The following is a 20942-nucleotide window of genomic DNA, read 5'->3' as shown; positions in this document are numbered from 1 at the left end:
CAATTTTTGAAAATAAAAGTAAAAACAATCCCATCAAACTGATTTTCAAAAGCATTTTAACCAAACAATTCACTCAGTAAATTTTAAGTAAAACAAAAAATATGTCCTGACATTTAAAGAGACTGGTACCAGACAGTGATGACACAGACACTCCAAAATCATATATACAGATATATAAAGTACTCACATAAAATACCAAAACATAGGAACTGCAATATTACAATTTTATTGACCCTTGTTTCATAACATTTATGCTCATCATGATCAACACATCGCTCTACTTCAATCACTTGACTGATTTAGAGAAAAGACGGTTTATTCTTGCTTTTCAGCCTGGCCTTTTTTATCATACTTTTTTCAATGGATTCTACTGTTATAGGTGAGCGGCAGAAGGCCAAAATTTTCAGATTTAGTGTCCCCTTTATACACAGACCTGAATTATATATCATTTGAAAGCTCAGAGTCTGCTGGTCAAAGTTAGCCATGATGTGGAAATGGCAATTGCCTGCGTAACCATGGAAACGGACAATTTCCAAGATGGCCGCCTGTTTTTTTGCATTTTTTCTAAAAATACAAATCATTGATAAACATACCTAAAACATTGTCTATCATCTAACCTTTACATGTTTTGTGATGAAGGAGGTTATGGGCTAAAAAAAACACCATACCAGAATTTCAAGATGGCCGCCGTTTTCAAGATGGCCGCCATTGTTTGTGAAATATTGGTCAAATTTTCTCATTTTATTCCAAATCTTTACATATAGAATCAAAACTGTGGTGTCCACAAAATAGTTATTGCATGAATTATACAAAGTAGGTATATTTTCATTTAGTTATAGCATTTGGTTAAATTTGGGGGATGGTAAAGCAGTCAATTTTCAAATATTCAACATGGCCACCATGAAATGCCTATTTCCATGAGGTAGGCTTTTGTGCACTTAAATAATCAAAAAAATTATTTTTATTACCAAGCTCAAAACATATTTTTGCTAGATGCTAGATTTTACATGATGCTTCATACAACTTCTTCAAAATGGCCACCATTTTCAAGATGGCCACCGTTTTCAAAATGGCTACCATCATTTGTGAAAAGTGTTCGAATTTGCTCATTTTATTCCAAATCTTTACATATAAAATCAAAACCATAATGTCCATATGACTATTATGGAAAGAATTATACAAAGCAGTCATTAATTTATTACATTATGGTATTTGGTTTCACTTCAGTGATATTTTAGCAGTCATTTCTTAAATATTCAAAATGACTCACTGCCATGAAATGCAAATTTCCGTAACTTGGGATTTGATTCAGCTAAATCATCAAATAAATAATTTTTGTGTCCAAGCTCTCATACATATTTGTGCTAGATGCTACTTGATGCTTAATACATCTTCATGATGGCCACCATTTTCAAGATGGCCGCCAAATGGAGTTTTTTTCTCAAAATTGTATTACGCACATCTAAAGGATGAAATTATTCGCAAAGCATTACTACATATATGGTTGTAAAAGAAAAAATAATTGTAGGATATGTGCTATTACTGCAACTTTTCACTTATAATAAACAATTTTTGGATTTTCCAATATTTATATGTACTAACACATGTTAAGTCAAGTCAAAGTTAATACTGTGTTTCTTGTTGTGAACCTTTGTGCACGATTGTCACAGTAAAAAGAAATCCCATAGTTTGGAAGTATGTAGACAATTAAAAAAAAATTTTTTTTTTGATCTATCAAATTTAATGTATTTACCAATACCAAAATGTCTGTCATATTAAAACAGGAACAGGAATCTTTATTTGAAGTGCATCAGTCCATATAACCCACTGCAAATCTATGATGCATTTCTGCGGTCTACATTTATCAAGTTGACTTCTCAGTAAAGAAAGGAGCACATAAATACACTATTTTGCCGCTTCAATTATCTTCAAAATTTTATCTCAGTACATTTCTAAGTACCCATACTCTCATATATACCTTAAAATGCTTGTGCCTGCATGCGTTATCTACTCACACACACCCACGAACACATATACATGCTAAACCCTTAACGTGTTCTTTGTATCTACATTAGTGACCTGTCACTCATCTCTTTCATCAAAATCATAATCAATTTCAATACATGTCCCCAGAGAATATGGATTCTGACATATCTAGTAGGTACACTGGGTCCTTTGAGCATAGTTTGTCACAAACAATTTGGGCAACATTGCCCTTACTGACACAAGCTGCATCTCCCGGTAACCAGTGCACCCTGTTCTAACAAAGTTTAAAAGAAGAGCTTAAAAGAGAGGCAGTCCCAAAACTGAAATGTAGGAAATTCCCCTCATCCCCAGGCCTGGGAATCTGAGAAATTTGGCAGCAGATCTTCAGACATACTCTCAGATACATGTTGGTCACCCATAAAACCCACAGCACAAGACTTGTAAAACTCCTACACATTTGACACCTCATACCACATCAACTGTGAAACTTCGCTATTCTTTCTTTAGTACCAAAATAAAAAGCTGACAATCTGAGAGATATCAAAGCTTTAAATGCCAAAGTAAGCCCTCTTATTGCCATGTTGAATTGTTTTCCACACAACCCTCTGCACTGAAGTGGATGCTGCATAAACATCACACTCTACAATGCCTACCAATGGCCAACAAATCTGCAACGGCCCAAATTTTCCAAATAGAAGCAATGAAGCATGACAGTGTATGGGAACCACCCATACAAATGACATGGCAACCAAACTCTTCAGGAAAAGACCAGTTTATTTGTTGGGCTATGGCATATAGCTGTTGGTCGTCCGTTTGTACAACAAATTGCTGTGCAAGTGAAGCACTCGTACCCCAACACTTCAACATTGTGGTGTAAAATGTGTACATGTCATTAGGTTTAACATCAAGAAGTGGCATATATGCAACTGCAGTAGAGGTCGTTTTCTTCACAGACAGCTGATTGAATCCTGTCCAAAAAGAAATGACCTGCAGGTGCCAAAGCTAAACTTTATTGTTTACAGGTAGGAGATTCCGATGGGACATTCATAAAAGACTCCATGCAATAACATTAACTTGCATTACATTCTCTTTGTAATCATTGAGCTGTTCTAAAACCTCTCTTCTTGGTGGCTCAGCAAGTGTCTTAGGTTTCTAAAAAGGTGTGCATTCCATTGGTGGATTGAATTTATCAGAGAGAGCAAGTGACTTGGACTTCCCAACTTCTAATGGGATTCTTTTACGTACTCACAGGGAGGTGTAGAACTTGCTTTTGAAAAACTACTGGCTCACCATAGCATGGAAGGTGTTTTCCCATCCGTAGTTTCTGCACTAATGTCAATGTTGTTGTCACCCTCATGGATAATATGACCACCATCACAGCGTGACACAATGTCATGTGGAATGTAGACACCATCTTGCTGCCTTTCTACTTCTAACTCAGCAATGTATGTCATTAATCCTTCTTATATCACCATAGGAGATGCAAAAACCGTGGCTGTGAAAGGTATCTATCAAACTACAAGACCCAAAATCATTGTGCAGCAAGTCCTACTTGTAGAGGTGGAAGAACTTTGCAACAGCTGAACATATGCATTCAGCAATAGCCAGGCATCTTCTGTGTACACCATCAGATGATGGAAACTCACTGCTCGCTGCATTAAATGCATCTAAGTTGGTTAATCCAAAAAACAAACTTTAAAGCAAATCTGGGACAAATAGGTTTAATTTCTGAGACTAATGTCACTTGGTAAGGGGTAGTATTCTGAAAGACCTTTTTTTCTGTGTTTTCAAGATAGAAACTGCTTTGTATACATTGATTAATTGGAAGACAAGTGATCAGCATCTTCTGTCACTGTATCTTATGGATCTAGTGAGATTGATGAGCTCAGGTCTTGTATGATTCTTTGGGCAGCTTTGATAGTGTCACCTAAAGAAATCTTACTACAACACATAACAGCTAGTGGACTTCCCTTGTCCGTATTATACAAGAAATGAAACAGCATCACCATAATGCTTTGTAGTCTCATTTTGAGCTTTTCACCTCGATAGTTGGACGCCACACTAGAAAGGAGCAGAAATCTCTACCTGTCAAGAAGGCTAGATACTAGTAGTGTAAAAGCTTTATTGTTTGCCATCAGGTCATAATCTATTTCTGCTATCAGTTGATAGACTGCAACATCATATAGATTACCAGATTTAATTGAGGGGTGATAAGTCAGATTGGTTTTACTAGTACTTATATACCCTGTAAGAGGAAAGACAGGATGCATGATATACAGCATCCCTTGCAATCAAATCATCTTTATCTAAGAACCTAATAAAGTTGTCACCTCATGTTACCTGCCATAGCATTTTGGAGAATCCAAATTGTTATTAACATTCTAAATGTATGGAAAACAATCCAAGAAGCTGTGTCAGCATTTGATATACTGAAAAGAATAGATCAAATGTACGTGGATGATTTGGCATTATAATGATAATGATAAACAATATGCATAGGAGGGTTCCTATATCCCTTTTTCAGTGTATCCATTACTAATTATGCCTAATTATTGTTTTAGTAATCAAAGCTAGTATTTGTGTTCTATTTTTTTTAAATTTGACATTAAAAAATTAACACATAACCCCGACAATTTCATATCTTGCTGACAAAAGCTTTTTTTTATGGAATCTGACCTGCATAAGGGGATTATGGAAAAAAAAAACACAACTACAAGTGAAAACAATATAGATATGATAGAGGTGTCATTGTCATTTTTCTGCTATATTTGGTACCTTATATTTATTTCCTCTTAAATATTACCATAATAAAATCTCTTTATTAAATAGAAAGTATCAAAATATTTAAAATAGTAATTTTAACATTGATAATCCACAAAGGTGCAATACAAAAAATAAGAATGATAATTTAACATGGGCGGCCATATTGAATTTGGCTGTCATTTTGAAGTTAACTGGTAGTTTTTTTTAATTTGGGAAACACACAGCATTCTTCAAAGCAATGTTAGAAGAGTGATATAATTTGTTGCATGCTGTTTACTTTCATGTGAGAATTTGACAGGAAGTCACCAGCATAAAATGTGTAAATAATGTCATTTCGTTTAAATGACATTTAAATTTGCATTTATCATATTAAAAAAACAATTAAAATCTTATAAAACAACATCAATTCAAAGCCAAAAACTTATTTTAAATTTTTGAGGTTTTTTGTTTTTATATTTTGTATGATTTTTTTTATTGTATAAATTTTGCCTTTGGAAAATGCTATTTTAGTGAATTTTAACAGGAAAATGGACGCCATCTTGAAAATGGTGGCCATTTTGAAAAGGTTGTATGAAGCATCATGTAGCATCAAGCATCTAGCACTAATATATGTGTGAGTTTGGCATTTAAAAATATTTTGTGATGATTTAGCTGAACTAAAGTCCACATCATGGAAATTTGCATTTCATGGCAGCCATTTTGAATATTTGAAAATTGACTGCTTAAACCTCTCCCAAATTTAACCAAATGCCACAATGTAATGTAATAATAACTACTTTATGTAATCCAGGCAATAAAGGTTATATGAACATTGTGGTTTTGATTTTATATGTAAAGTTTTGGAATAAAATGAGAAAATTTGACCAATATTTCACAAACAATGGCGGCCATCTTGAAAACGGCGGCCATCTTGAAATTCTGGTATGGTGTTTTTTTTAGCCCATAACCTCCTTCATCACAAAACATGTAAAGGTTAGATGATAGACAATGTTTTAGGTATGTTTATCAATGATTTGTATTTTTAGAAAAAATGCAAAAAAACAGGCGGCCATCTTGGAAATTGTCCGTTTCCATGGTTACGCAGGCAATTGCCATTTCCACATCATGGCTAACTTTGACCAGCAGACTCTGAGCTTTCAAATGATATATAATTCAGGTCTGTGTATAAAGGGGACACTAAACTCCTTAAATAAAGCACTTTTTGGGGTTTTGCCGCTCACCTATTAAGCATAAACATTTCCTGTATAAGAAGTTTCACAACCACTCTCTGGGTAATAACAGTAACCATGGCATATATCTAGGTCAAGGTCATTTACTTGGGACCATTTACAAATGACCTTCATCTCAATATAAGTCATTAGTTATAAGCAAAGCCTGTAGAAGCATACTCATTCACATTAACATGAATAGTGCTTTTCATATCATATTCAGTTTATCACAACTGAAAGATGAAGAAACAAATTGATGAAAATTAACAAGGCAAATTTTACTTCACGACCTTACCCCAGATTGAAAAATAACTGATGAGCACTGTGTATCGTTATAATTCTTTATAGTTTCATAAGATAAGTTAATATTACACAAAGTTCAAAAATCAATCAATAAATAAACAAGATGAAATGTCCATTTTATCATAAGAATCTTGATCCTTCATCACAATTCCTCACAAACTTAGTCTGAATCAAAAACATCTCTCATTGAGTAACAAGTCTCTTTACAGTAACTTAGTCATCATCCCAGTCTTCATCATCATCTTCTTCATCTTCTTCCTCATCTTCCTCATCATCTGAAAATATAAAATTACATGTAACTACTTTTGCATACACTAATTTGGCTGTAGAAAATGTAAAATATTTTACCATTTATGTGTGCTAACTGTAGTACATTAAACTCCAGTGCAATTTTTAGTGAGGCTAAAAGAAATGTTCACTATTCATTTACCGTACTACTTTTTTGGCTCTTAAATTTGGTGAAAATATAGGTAAAATATCTTTTAAATAATTTCATAAAATTTACCAATGATTTTATCCAACAATTTTAATTTATTTAAATAATCTTTAATCTTTATATATATATATATATATTTTTTATTATTATTATTATTTTGTTTTTTTTGGGGGGGGGGGGGAGGGGGAGGGGGAGGGAGGAGGGGGGTGAACCCTAAACCCCTTTTGACAAACATACCTGATCCCTGTATAATATTTTTCCTACTGGCCAGAGCTTTGGCCAAGGCAGCCGCTATTCCCCCTCCATCCTCTGGGGTGGCTGATTTGGGACGCTCATTGGGATTATCCTCAACCTGATAAATAAATAAATCAATAAATGAAAACTTTCTGCTGACTTTAATGAAGATCATCTATTTACTCAATTGATGTTCTGATAATTGCAACCTAAAACTGAGAATAAAACTACCTTTCACCATGATCACATGATACATTTCCACATTCTGATGAATTTTCAACTTTGTGAAACAAAATCCAGATATAGTTTCCCAAAAACCATCAACTTTTCATCATAATGATTTTATTTCATTTGAATCTCGCAGTACTCACAGATTTCAGCCCTCCCTTCTGGAAGCCTCGTATGGAGTCCAGCAGGTTTCCCCTGGAGTCTACAGGTCCTGCTGGTTTGGGGGCATTGGGGTCCACGTGCTTTAGAGTGGTACCTGTCTGTATCTGGCTCAGCAGTCCCCCTCTACCCCCTCCACCTGGGGGACCCATGGGGGGTGGGGGGGCACCAGGGGGAGGGGGTGGTGGTGGTGGTGGACCCCCACCTGGAGGAGGGGGTGGAGGAGGAGGGGGAGGACCACCCATGGCAGGCGGGGGTGGTGGGGGTGGGACCCCCATTGATGGGGGTGGAGGAGGGGGCATGGCTCCTCGTGATGGGGGTGGGGGAGGTGGGGCTCCCATTCGCCCACCTGGGGGAGGCGGGGGTCTGCCATCCCTTGAGGGTGGGGGCGGAGGTGGCATGCCTGCCCTGGAGGGAGGGGGTGGGGGTGCTCCCATGTTTCTGGAGGGAGGGGGAGGGGGTGGCATCCCAGCTCTGGAAGGTAGCGGTGGTGGTGGACCAGCCCCTGAAAATAGAAAATACTGTGTCAAAGTATATATTGTTGTGAGTGTCTGAAAATCACAAATCCTGAAAATAAGTAAATTATAGAGGCATTTAAAAATGACAAATGATTACTGTATAACATTTGGACTGGCACTAACCTGGCGGGGGTGCGGGTGGTCTACCCCCTTTCATCTCCTGCTTTAAGGCATCAAAGCCGCCATGTTGCTCAACAAAGTCGTAGATGAACTTGGCTGTGTCTTTGTCTTTGAGGTCAGTATCTTGGACGCCAATTGAACTGAATAATTCTTTCATGTCCGGATCCAGCTTCTCCGTCTGTAAGAGCATTATACACAGATATAAATGATGTTCTCAAACTGTAGAAATTTCTTTTAAAATGTCGTATTATAGTTTATTTATCAGCAAATGAATGGTTTTTTTTCTCTAGTTTGCAAAATTCCAAATTAAAATAAAGCTGATGTTAGAATTTTAGGAAAATCAATCTCACCAAGAAATACAGGTTTTTACTTCATACACAACCACAGATTTCAGCTTTTATTATTTTATCACTTTTTTTTGGTTGGGCATTAAAACGGAAGCATTTCTGCATCCAACTTTACTGAAATCAATCAATCATATTACCTTGTGCACCTTTCAAAATACCAGAAAGAATCATTCCTACTTACGTCAAATCCACTGTTAGGATCCCATCCAATATGGCTGACATGCCTGCAAACAAAGCAAGGAAGGAGTTATATTGAATGAAGAATCTACAGACCTGCTGCCAGCAATCTCAAAGAAAGGGGTTTCCTTTTCTGAACATTTGGACCATATTTACCAAGGAACCTGTTCTCTCAAAACCTGAGACAATTTTTCAATTCAGTATGGACCTCTTCTGAGCCAAAAGAACACCTCTTTTGGACCCATCTTACCTAAGGGCCAATATGATATGATGTCTATGCTACCTGGTCAGCAAAACTCTGAACAAGTCAACACATGAACAAATACACAAAATATATCTGTATCTCTGGCTACTGAGACTTTTTATAATGTTTTATTTGCAAACCAATGCATATAACTAATCCATCAAATCCAGACATGTTATCTTTGAGGAAGTGAAGGCAGAGATGTACTCCAAGCAAACACTCAATAAGAATCTTATTTTGCCTCAAATTTCTGCATGCACAATAGTATATATCATCTAATTAGTAAGAAGTCTACTAAGGAATCCAATTTTTCAGTTATAACATAAGATTTAGAAATGTCTTCTACATTATGCTTAGCAAATTTTCAAACTGCAATTACATCTTTTTAATGATGGTGGTGTCAAATTTACCTGAAATCAGATGGCAAACCAATATCTTCCTTGGTAAACTTTGCCTTTTTCCCTCCTTTTTTGTCCTTGTCTTTCTTCTTCTTCAGTGTCTTGGTATCATCCAGGCTGGTGGTGCTCACAGACAGGGAGGCTGGAATGGAGAGGTCGAAATTGTCATAATAAAAAAAAAAAAGTTCTAGATGTAAGTTGTAATATTGGACAAGATGATAAACTTGATTCAATATCTACCCCTCCACGAAAAAAGGCCCCTCAGTGATTCAATGTTCTCAACATTTAAAAATGATAAGGTTTTTTTAATTTTTTTTTTTCAAAAACAACACTTTTCATTGTTAAAAAAAACATTGGCCTGGTAAGACAGTATTATTTTAAAATAACTGTTATTATTTGAACGCATATCATAACTATTGTAAGAGTATATAGACTATGTACGTGTGGTGCTTGGAGGAGGGACAGCTGGGGTGCCCTGGTTACGTGGGGGCTGAACTGTCTTCCTACGCTCTGAAAGATAAGAAAGACGAGAACTGCTGTTAAAGTAAATCAATTTTGAAGAGACAGACCAATGATGCTTTTTCTTTAACTATCAGATTTGTTTTGAATCTCCCTCAAAGTCGTCCTCATCACTACACAAAGGGAAAATGAAAAACCCTTTTTACTGAAGAATTACAGTTTTCTACAATATGAAATGTTGTCAAGATTGTCTGGATTTTTATTGCTCTACTTTTTTTTTTATTAAATAAGTAAATAAAAGCACACATTTAAAGCAGTGAAAAAACATCTAAAATATACCACACCAATGTAACAACTCATGAAGAAAGTAAAGTAACAAACTCCAGGGATCGTCCTGGGTCAAAATCTGGTTGGGCCATTTTGGCCCACTTGGTCAAAAAAAGTGGGCCATTTTAAAAAATTGTGTGCCATAGTATTAAGTTATTACATTTCAATGCTTTTATATGATTTAAAAAAAAACACAAAAAAGGCTTGATGCTACCAAATCTTTTATTAAAGAAGAAATTTCCCAGGCATATTAACAAGGTTGGTTATTACAGTTTTTAAACATCCATTAGGTCTACATTGATGCCATCCTTAGAAATATAGAAAAAAGGTATCACCAAATTAATTTTATTGTTCATTAATATAATAACAATAATCAAGAATCTTCTTTGGTTATTATGTAGTTGCTTAATTTTTGTAATTAACATTTACAGAATCCACAAATGGTTAAATACAAAATATTTACATAAATTCTAAATATACCAAGTAGATGATTATAATATGAGGTTATCCACACTTTCACAGATTTCCGGATGTAGATTTTATGACCTCTTTGTCAGTGCTTGCACTTAGACTCATCACATTTCTCACAGCTGAAGAGGTGTCTGACTGGGGCAATGACAGCCTAGAGTATCTATTGGAATATTTTGGCAAGGACAAAAGTCATGTCTTTAAAGACGAAGATAATGTATCTGTCACGACCACATCTTCAGCCATTATGGATGCAGATGGTGCCAGAGAGGAATGGGCTAAGTTAAAGCAGCTTGTTATCCAACAGAAGTATCCAAGACACTCCTTGGGTCTCTCTTTGGAACATTCTGATGCAGTATCACAGCCAGGGCTTCCCTAATCTTGTTAAGATTGCAACCCATGCTCTCTCCCATCCAGTTCATACAGCTGACTGCGGAAGAGCATTAAGCTCTCAAAACCGTGTGACAACACCTCTTAGAAACAGATTATCAAGTGAAAATTGTGACATGTTGATGAGGGTCATGATAGAAGGGGGCGGATTAATTCACTTTGATTTTAACAGTGCCATTGTTGAATGGTGAAAAATGAAAGACAGGGTATTGTTTACTTAACATTAGGAGTCCTTTTTTTTTTTGTAGAGAAAAAGATCATTGTCGTCCCCATAGTGGCTGTTCACTCTTATTGATAACGTGCTCACTGGACAACCATTGCTGGGGTAACCATTTGTGGATTCTGTAAATGTTCATTACAAAAGTTAAGCAACTACATAATTACCAAAGTACATTCTTGATTATTGTTATTATATTAATGAACAATAAAATTAATCTGGTGATACCTTTTTTCTATATTTCTAAGGATGGTATCAACATAGGCTGTAAAAGCACCAGAGAACTGTGTCTTTGAATTCATTTTGGACACTTTGTGATCTTTGTAAAAAAAAGCTGCCCCCCTTCTTCTTTGAGCTCGTCTTGTGCCAGTTTTAAGTGAGTTGGCCTTTCCAGGGGATTTTCACCTCTCTTTAACTCTCTTAACCTCCCAACACAGGCATCAATTTCAAACTGAAAATTGAAAATAATAAGTGGCATTGGATGAACAAAGCATAGCTTAGGGAAATATGGAAAAGAACCATGGACATAGTCATGTTTATTATTATTAAATGCAAATATATCCAAATAAAAAAAAAAAAAGAGTTATACCAACTTACCATTTGCAAAGAAATAAATAAAATTTAAAAAAATCGTAATATATTACAAACTTAGGCTGACTGCATTGACAAGATTGAATAATTTCCTATAATTAATCACCTTTACAACTCCAATGTCCAGATCCTTGCGTTGAGTAATTTGGCTAAGTGTAATGACAGGACGCAGAACATCTAGCATCCCATGAGTCACCATAATGAACATCTCATTGGCCACCTTCTTTTTCATACCAGAAGATTTGGGATCTTTTGCAGATGTAGTGATATTAAAGTATGTGATGAGTGATCCCAGAGTGCACACTATGGCATCTACAGCTTCCATGAAAGAGAGCCACCTGATCTGATGCACCTCCCTGTTTAGTTATAAAAAAAAATTAAAAAAAAAAATACATCATGACCAGACATGACTATTCACCAAAAAAATAATGACACTTATTGATATTAAACTGGAATTAATTGCACTTCTTTTTTCAGGTTTGAGTAAATAGCTTTTTTTTTTCAAACAACTTACAATCACTTATCAAAAAAACAAATATGCTATTTTTACTTTAAGACATGATTTAGGTAATTATAATTTAATATATCAATCATGATAAAAAAAGTGAAATCATAATAAATTTATCATATTGTTCCAAAAATCCTGTTCCTACAAAATTTACCTGCACTTCAAAAGTGGTTCATCCAACACCTTTTGTATTTCTGTAAAAATGGACACGTTCTGGGGGCTTTTCTTGAAATGGTTATATATTTCCTCGGTCTTCTTGGCAAAGTCCTTTACTGCTGGCATTTTAGTAGCAGCATTTCCTTCGATACTGCAGCTGTCACACCACATTATATCTTTTTCTTTTTGGTCATACCTAAGCCACGTGTATAATTTCAGCCATCTTTGTTGAAGTGATCTAGGCTTTACCCCAGCGATAGTTTCATGTTGTGCCTCGATGGTAGCGCTAGTCTGACTCTCAGCTTCACAATGTTCATCTAGAGTTTCAGCATTGTCGATGTCAGTATCAGTTTTTTTCCGAAAATTCAGCGTTGTCCGAGTTGGTTTTTTATTAGAAGCCATCACGTGCTGAAGAACGTATTTCGCACTCTCTCACTAAGGGGCACCAAAAAGGCCGCTTACCTCATTTTATCTGTCAAAGATTTTAAATGACTAAATTCAAAAACTCAACTAAACCCTGATATTTAAAAGCACAGATCAAATAAACAAGACCCTAAAATAAGACATACCTTTTCCAAGATATTCAGATTTAATGTAATTGAAGATACTTACTGAATCTTATTTAAAAAATAAAACTCGACATCGGTTCGCTGATTCACACGTTTTGACAGCTCATGACAGCCTTTCAAGAAGTGCAGATATTTTGCTGCCATTATGTTGAATTGAATTGTATCCGTAATCTCTAGGATTACCCCTGCCGTAATCGAAGTAAAACTAGGGTTAAGGGGAAAAACTTCATATTTTTTCTTTTTTTTATTTATTGTTGTTCAACGATTATTCACAGTCAAAATACGCGATAAATGGTACTGTCTTGAAAAGTTGTCCACCTATTTATGAAGTTTCCCTAGCGCAAGAGCTAGGACTGTTTCAATTTCGATACTTTTTGTGAAACGGGTCATGTGTCAGCCCTAACAGCATCGCTACGCGTACTTCGAGCGACACCATGATGTACGTAGATCTTTACTAAGAAAATAAAAGCGCATGCTTTTTGTACGCGCCCGTATGGCGCAGGTTAAAATTTTACTTGCGCCTTTCAGAAAAGGGTCGCGCATTTGGCGCAATCGCGCGGCCCAGGATTATCCCTGAAACTCAATGAATATTCCTATCGTACCAGTCCTCCTCCTGGCCTTCTCCTGCAGCTTCACCTCCACGGCCTTCTGGAAACGCTCGGCCTCATTCTCATTGGCAAAGTTCAGTCCAGCGGGGCAGTCCTGGAAGAACAAATGATGTGGAGGTCACAAAATTTGTTCGCTCTTTATCTCCTTTTTCCATTTAATCGTATCAAATTATTCTTACCTAAATGACGTACATCTTTTTATTTGGCAAAATCTAGACAAGTAAAAACTTGTGTAAAAACATTTTACTCTTTCAATAGAAAAAATATATTTATATACTATTATGTCAATTATGTCTGAACAACATGAGTTTTTGGTAATATTTAGAATAGCTCATTCAAATCTGTTTCAAGTGATCTGACTTTGAAAGTAAATTGTTGTGAGAGTCTGACAAAGCAATAAATCTAGAAAAGTTAAAATATCAGAAAAAAGTTTTTGAAAATCTAAAGCACCTACCACAATCTAAGAGAAAATTGGAGTAGAATGTGGTAGGTGTGATGTGAAGAATGTGTTTTACATTGCATTAGACTGAAAACCAGGGACCTGTTTCACAAAAACTGGTCTAAACTGTCAGACCAAGGGTTTAGCCTACTTGACCTAATCATTTGATGAAATTGATAAATTATCTATAAAATATATATATAAAAAAAATTACATGGTTATTAACATGGACTGCCATGGCTTTATCATGTACAGAAAAAGAATGCAGACCAATTTTTGGGGCTTAATTTTTTGGGGGGGCTAAATTTGTTTTTGTAAGATAAACCAGAGGGCTGGAGGAAAAAACCTTTGTAAACATATACTAAGTGAGACAAACAGTTTTCATCCCTGATCCCCCCCCCCCTCTCTCTCTCTCTCTCTCTCTCTCTCTCTCTCTCTCTCTCTCTCTCTCTCTGCTTGGTGGAGTATACTTACATCAGTATCAAAGGTATGGAAGTAAGGCCGGGGAGTCTTGTACTTGAACCCATTGTACAGCTCCTGTTCCCACAACAGTCCCTGGGTCTGGAAACAAATAAGGGATATTAATTTTTCTATTAACTTAAATTATTGTTTTATACTATGATATTATATTTAGGTTTCTGGATGAAAAATCATATAAAACATCGATAAAGTTAATGGAAACCTATATCATATCACATTATGTAATCAATGAAAAAAAAATCCAACATTTTTCTCCAAAAATTAGAATATGATCAGTATATGGCTAAAATTTCCCAGCCCAGTTTAAAAACTGGATCAAATTTCAAACACAAGTGTCTACAGTTGTTTTGTTTTTTTTCTTTTAACTAAGCCACGCATATTCTGACTGGGTGGCCATCACTCACAGTAACATAACTGAGCACAGAAATAGATGCAAAAGCCACAAAACAGGAAAACAAAAGCAATTGAAACCCCTAGGACCACCTGAAAATTAGATGAAGTTACTCAACACTTAATTCAGCGTCAAAGACATTTTAAAAATGTCAGACACAAGACCACAATTCTACTTAGTTCAAATAAAGAATGGTTCCAGATCAGTCATGCAGCAAGCTTTGCATGACTTTTAAAAATTTAACATGTCTCAGGTTGCCTTACAACAATTTAACTTCTAAATTTCAATGGTGAGGCATATAAATTTCAAGTTACTTGGAAAAATATATAAATACCCAAAAAAAACCCCACTTACAGCCACAAAAATTGCATTTTTTAAATATGTTAAAAGTACTTCATAACAGCCTTCACTCTGCTAAAGAAATCATCAAATGTAACTATACTCTATTGGACTTAACAAAGGTCCAGTCCCACCACATGTGAATTCATCCCTACCCAGCATAAACTCATCCCTATCCCAAGTGAACTCATCTCTCTCTCATGTAACTCTCCTGTCTATCCCACGTGAAATCATCCATATCCCAAGTGAACTCATCCCTATCTTATGTGAAGTTGTGAACTCATCCCAAGTGGATAAGGGGATAATATGAACACTTTCAATTTTCTGTTTTTTTTTCAGTTGGGTAAACTAACAATTTTATCAAATATACAATTTCATATTTCAAACATATCATTGTGAAGGGTTTTTTTTTTTTTTTTTTTAGGGGAGGGGGAATACACTTCCAATTATTTTTCTTTGTAACTACTTTAGGACATTAGTGCACGAGTACTCATTCTCAGTGAGGTAATTTTACAGCCCAAGATCAACAGTATTACATTAGCCCAGTACACTGTGGGTGGGAGACCCAGAGCTCAAGACACATTAACACCACTGCAATATTTCACACACAAATTTCTCCAACAATCTTGAAAGATTTTGGGAGGCAACAGTGCATAAGCACCAGTAACGTAGCAGTAAAAGTTAGCTGTAACTGTTTTACTGCCTCCCAACCCCAACCCCAAGTAATATACAGACACTAAAACTGTTCTTTATCCAGACTTTGATCCCATAGTTTTTAATTTTCTTGAAATAGAGCCATGGTTGCAGCTGATCTAGCATTATTTTAACTTCTTGCAAAACTCAATATTCCAGACTTATTGTCAGAAGAAAATGACTTAATTCTAATCACTCAGTGCATAATGTTTAAGTTAATGTGGTTAGCATGGTGGTTAGCATGGTGATTAATTGGAAGAGTTGATTAAGGGAACAAATGGACTGCCAGCAAGGGTCAGGAATATAATCGCACTTAGGACGCATTCCCATAGATTTTAGATCAATCTATTCCCGTAAGGAGTCTCACTAGATTACTGTCAGATAATCCGGCTTAAATGTCTGTCCCCCCTACTACAAGCTGTAAGGGGGCAATTAACTTTCGTGCCCGCTTGGCTGACAGCTATTTAACGTGAACCCCCAAGGAGTTAGGTTGATCTAGTTGGATCGAACTAATCTCTGGGAATAGGGTCGTACACTTACACATATTTATACCATACACATTGTGAAAAAAAAAAAAAAAAAACATTGAAACAGAACTAAAAGTACCCTTTTTACATTTTTGGGGGATATTTGGGATCTGTAAAAAAAAACTGAAGTGCAAGTGTACTAATGAAACCAGAGTTTTATAACTCTGTTTGTTTTCTGTAGCAATAAATCAAGCTTTAAACACAGTAAACGAAAGTTTTATAGCCGTGTTTATTTTCTCTCCTCCAGACAGTATTTAATCAAGCTCCTATCGGTTGCTATTAGTTCAGTCTATTTTGGAGTGTTATGGAACTCAAACCACCCTTCAGTTATCAGGCTTCAACGCAGGGTTCCCCTGTTTTCAACTTACTTGCAAGTGTTTTGCAAGCGTTTTAAGTATTAACAGCACATTCTCAGGTTAGAGGTGGAACCAGACTCAGATTCTGACTCAGATTCCTCAACACGGCAGAGAAAATTCTTCCCTCCCGGGCCAGACAGTGGAGTGTTCCTCATTCTCTATCATAATTTCATCTTATAATAGAATAGAGGTGAAGTTAATATAAGATTTCATTTCACACAGGGAGCAATTACTTCTAAATGGCACGGATTCTCTGTTAAATATCATGACTGGTGGTGGTGGACCACAGAGTGGTGGGGGTGGTCATATTCAATAACATAGGACAGATGGGCCCCCCTTCCTTTACTATTAACAAAGTGATCCTATTTCTCTGTCATCAACACATTTATTGTTAGATGGTGAAATTCCTGAGGTAAGCTTTCATTAACAGGTGGCAAATAATGCAGTTTATGCCACTTACTGTAACCCTGGCAATGTGCAGTGTAGGGGGTAAAGAATTTCAGGTTAAGACATGTCAATTAATGTAACCCTGTGGAGGTGAGGTGGGGGGGGGGGGGGGGGGGGTAAGGAATTTCAGGTAAGGCATGACAGTCTAAGTAGATATGACAGTAGACGTGGACAGTGTCCAGGGGTACAAAGAGTGGGAAAAACTGTGACATAAATAAATAAATAAATAAATAAATAAATAAAATATCACGTATTCCTACCTACTAGTATACCAGTATAAAAGAAGACTAATATTAAGACAGCCCCTGAATGAACTCCACTAATGCTGCATTCTTCTTTTTTTCTTAAAATATTTCACGGGGAAATATACGGATCTCAGGACTTCAAAACATTTCGGATAAATTTCTCAACTGAATGCTTCAAGATTTTACAGTCTGATAAAAGAATCAGACAGACAATGAACCTCTCTATGGCCCCCCTCTCTCTCTATCTCATAAAAAAAAAAAAAAAAAAAAAAAAAAAAAAAAAAAAAAAAAACGTCTGGTGAGTAATTTACAACTCGGACCTTGTGTAAGAGGTCAGGTGAACTTTAGACTTTTCAACTTGAAAATAAGTGGCAACGTTTTGGTTGCTATTATTGAAAATGGATGAAATGTTTATCCTGTCCAATCTGGGTCTGTCATAGGTCAGATAAAGTTATTTCACCAGATATCAGTGTTATAAATTGTCTGTTTTGACCAGGGTCGAGTCTGACCTTGAAATACTTTGACCTTCTTGCTGAAATAATAACAAGTATAGCTGAACACTGAAGACTTTTGATATATTTCAATTCTTTATACAACTATTAGCAAAACAGTGACTTAAAATGACCGACTGACACCAAGCACTTGCAAGCTACAAATTATAAACAATCTTAAATTTATATCTTAAAACGAACAAAAACACAATTAAATAGAATTAGGAAGTTTGAATGATTTATTATTTTTGTAACCCACGTTTTTCACAGTTTAACCTTACAGACCTTCTTCATTCATAAAAGGAAGTCCATTTTTAAAAATGGAGTGTGTATAACAGTCAGGTGGTCAAGTATGGTACTGTTAGAATTCTTCACAGGAAAAAAAATGAAAAGCAAAAAATCTCCCTGAAATTGGATCCCCCGGAAAACACTTCATACACCCCATAAACACAAGCAGTAGTGGCCATAAACATCCTGGCCAGTAAAAATACCATTAGTGCTATTAGTAATCAACAAACTCTCATGGGATCATATCGGATTGTAACATAGGGGTGTATGGTGAATTCTGAGTCCAAATGTGAGAATTTTTAAATAAACTCTAGTTAATGCAATGTCTCAGCAAACAATGTGATCTCTCTCTCCCTCTCTTATCCATTCATTTATCCATCCATCCATCCTTTTCTATCATGTGAGTTTCATTATCTTAACCTGATTATAGACATCATTCAATTGTTTTAATTTCTATTACGGTGAACAATTTTTAAAGATAATTTTTTTTTTCGGAGGGGGCAGGGGGGATAATCATTATCATTTGCTAGCAATTTTATAATGCATGTTTCAGACAAACTGCTTGATTTCAACTCTACATGCTCCCTCCCTAATCCAGTTCTTTTTCTTAAAAACACCATAATTTGAAAGTCTAACATTCCACAACCGGCCAACCCCTGTAATTTTCTTCCTTACCTACTTCTGGTAAAGTGCATTTTGAAATTATCAATCTCAAAACATGGGAGACAATTTTACAGGTAGGATAAAACGTAAAGTGGAAAATAATCCCATCACTTTTTTTTTAATAACGAAAGAGGTTGAGAATTCTTCTTTCCTTTTTTTTTCTTTTCTTCTTTACCCCAAGTTCCCAAAGCCACATTCTTACACGTTGTATGATCTATTATTTTCACGCCAAATTGTCTATAAAAGGCATTCATCCCTGTACTAAACTAGCAGAGTCATTGGTCCCTCTGAAGAGCCCCGTTGTTTTGTGGCGATACTCGAAGCATAGCTGGAGAGCAAAAGAAAACTGCATGAAACATTCCCTGACAAAAATCGGTGCCAATCTAACAAAGAAGACTTTCTTCTTATTTCCCTGTTCAAATTGTGTGTTGTACATTGTAGTTTTTACATGCTAATGACAAATTTAGTATCAATATATAACCAAGTGAAAAAAAAAGGATACCATTAACTAATTTTTTTAACTTAGAAATTAAGACCGTCATTGTTTATCTATTATTTAATTTTTCTGTACAGTGCTGTAATCTTCTCAAGGAAGGGTTACTGTTAAAAAACAACAAGGCAGCAAAGCTGTCAAATGTACAGACAAAAAGCAGACAATAACAATGCACAAAACAGGCTACTGTCAATTCTGATGCAAAAGTACATTATGCTTAACTGCAAATTCAACATCAAATTTTAATTATGCTCAACAGGTAATACCAATGTAAGTGAAATGTGTAACAAGCGTGAGGCTTCAGGCCCATGGGAGTTTAAGTTCACACTTTGAAAATGCCAGAATGAGAGAAATGAAAATTTCACATAAAACTGCTTAAATTCAATAATAAATGATAACCCATTTGAGCTGGCTTTCTTATTTGAACTGCATGCCAATCCTAAGAATCATACTTGTAAGTTGAAAATAATAATAAGTAACACAGTTTTCTTTTCATAATGTTTGTAGTAGCAGTGCAAAAAGATTTTTGTCAATTTTGATGTAACATTACATAATAAATTATAGAATAATTATCACCAATTTTTGATTATTGACTATAAATAGCATGGACATGTAAAAAATTTGATTACCATTTGGCTTCATGTCCATGGGAGCTTCAAGTCCCACAGTGAATATGCCAACATGATAAAAATGAATATTTCACTAAAATGTATAACTTCAGAAAAAGAAGCCAATTAGACTGCTTTTCCAACTCAGGCTGCATTTTATTCCTTTGTTTCTTTTTTGAAAGTTTGACAATCATAAGTAACATGGTTTTTCCATAATGGTCATCATGGCAGCAGCACCCAAAATTGTGTTTTCTTCTATTTTAATGCAATATTACGTAATGCTTAACAGCATAATGACCATCAGTTTTTAATAATAAAAGATCCATATCATGGATTTTCAGAAAATGTGATTAGCATGGGTCTTCAAGCTCGTGGAGGTTCTTAAGTCACACCTTGAAAATGCCAATATGTGAAAAATTAAATTTTCACAAAAAACTGATTAACTGCCAAAAAAATTTACCAAATAGACTGCATTGCCCACTGAAGCTTTATTTAAGTCCCATGTTTCTTCCTGTAAGTTTGAGAACAGTAAGTGACATGGTTTTCCTTAAATGGTCATCATGGGAGCAGTGTCCAAAATAGGGGTTTCTTCAAATTTTGATGCAATATTACATAATGTTTAACAGGATAATTACCATCAATTTTTAATAATAAAATATTAGTATCATGGATATTCAGAAAATGTTCCTAGCAAAGGTCTTCAGGCCCAAGGAACTTCAAAGTCACACCTTGAAAATGCCAAAATGTAGACAAGACAGCACTGTCCTGAAATGTGTTTTTTTCCATTTTTAACAATTTTTCAACATATAACAAAATTAACAATTTACTGCCATTTATACATGATCAACTAAGAAAATTGATGAGATGGGAAAAATATCAATAGAACAGTGTTTAATGTCCAATTTCCTCCATTCTGAGTTTCTGAACATAGTGAATGAATGAATCTGACAAACTGCAATGATATGAGTTTATTTCCATTTTTGAAACTCTATTATACAATACATGATAACAAGTTTACCATCATTTTTATATAATCAACTAACAATGTTGTAAAGATGCAGGAAATGT

At 35.4% G+C, this 20942-nt stretch overlaps 1 protein-coding gene across 1 annotated transcript in view; it reads right to left on the bottom strand.

Moving 5' to 3' along the window:
* Window positions 1-210: 210 nt before the first annotated feature.
* LOC106169792 (actin nucleation-promoting factor WAS) overlaps window positions 211-20942 on the bottom strand; it is a 35226-nt gene continuing 14494 nt past the window's right edge. Inside the window, exons 3-12 of the mRNA XM_087015346.1 lie at window positions 14328-14414; window positions 13409-13508; window positions 9563-9631; window positions 9134-9263; window positions 8484-8526; window positions 7959-8133; window positions 7302-7822; window positions 6934-7048; window positions 5970-6535; window positions 211-370 (exon numbers count right to left, since the gene is read on the bottom strand). Coding sequence (XP_086871472.1) covers window positions 6474-6535; window positions 6934-7048; window positions 7302-7822; window positions 7959-8133; window positions 8484-8526; window positions 9134-9263; window positions 9563-9631; window positions 13409-13508; window positions 14328-14414 — 1302 coding nt within the window. The 3' untranslated portion in view covers window positions 211-370; window positions 5970-6473. The remainder of the gene's footprint in view (window positions 371-5969; window positions 6536-6933; window positions 7049-7301; window positions 7823-7958; window positions 8134-8483; window positions 8527-9133; window positions 9264-9562; window positions 9632-13408; window positions 13509-14327; window positions 14415-20942) is intronic.

This window comes from Lingula anatina, chromosome 6, assembly GCF_051362555.1.
Source record: "Lingula anatina isolate TDL-2025a chromosome 6, LinAna3.0, whole genome shotgun sequence".
NCBI classification, from domain to species: Eukaryota; Metazoa; Brachiopoda; class Lingulata; order Lingulida; family Lingulidae; genus Lingula; species Lingula anatina.
Note: the sequence above shows the minus strand (reverse complement) of the source record. Positions and strands in the feature narration are given on the sequence as shown.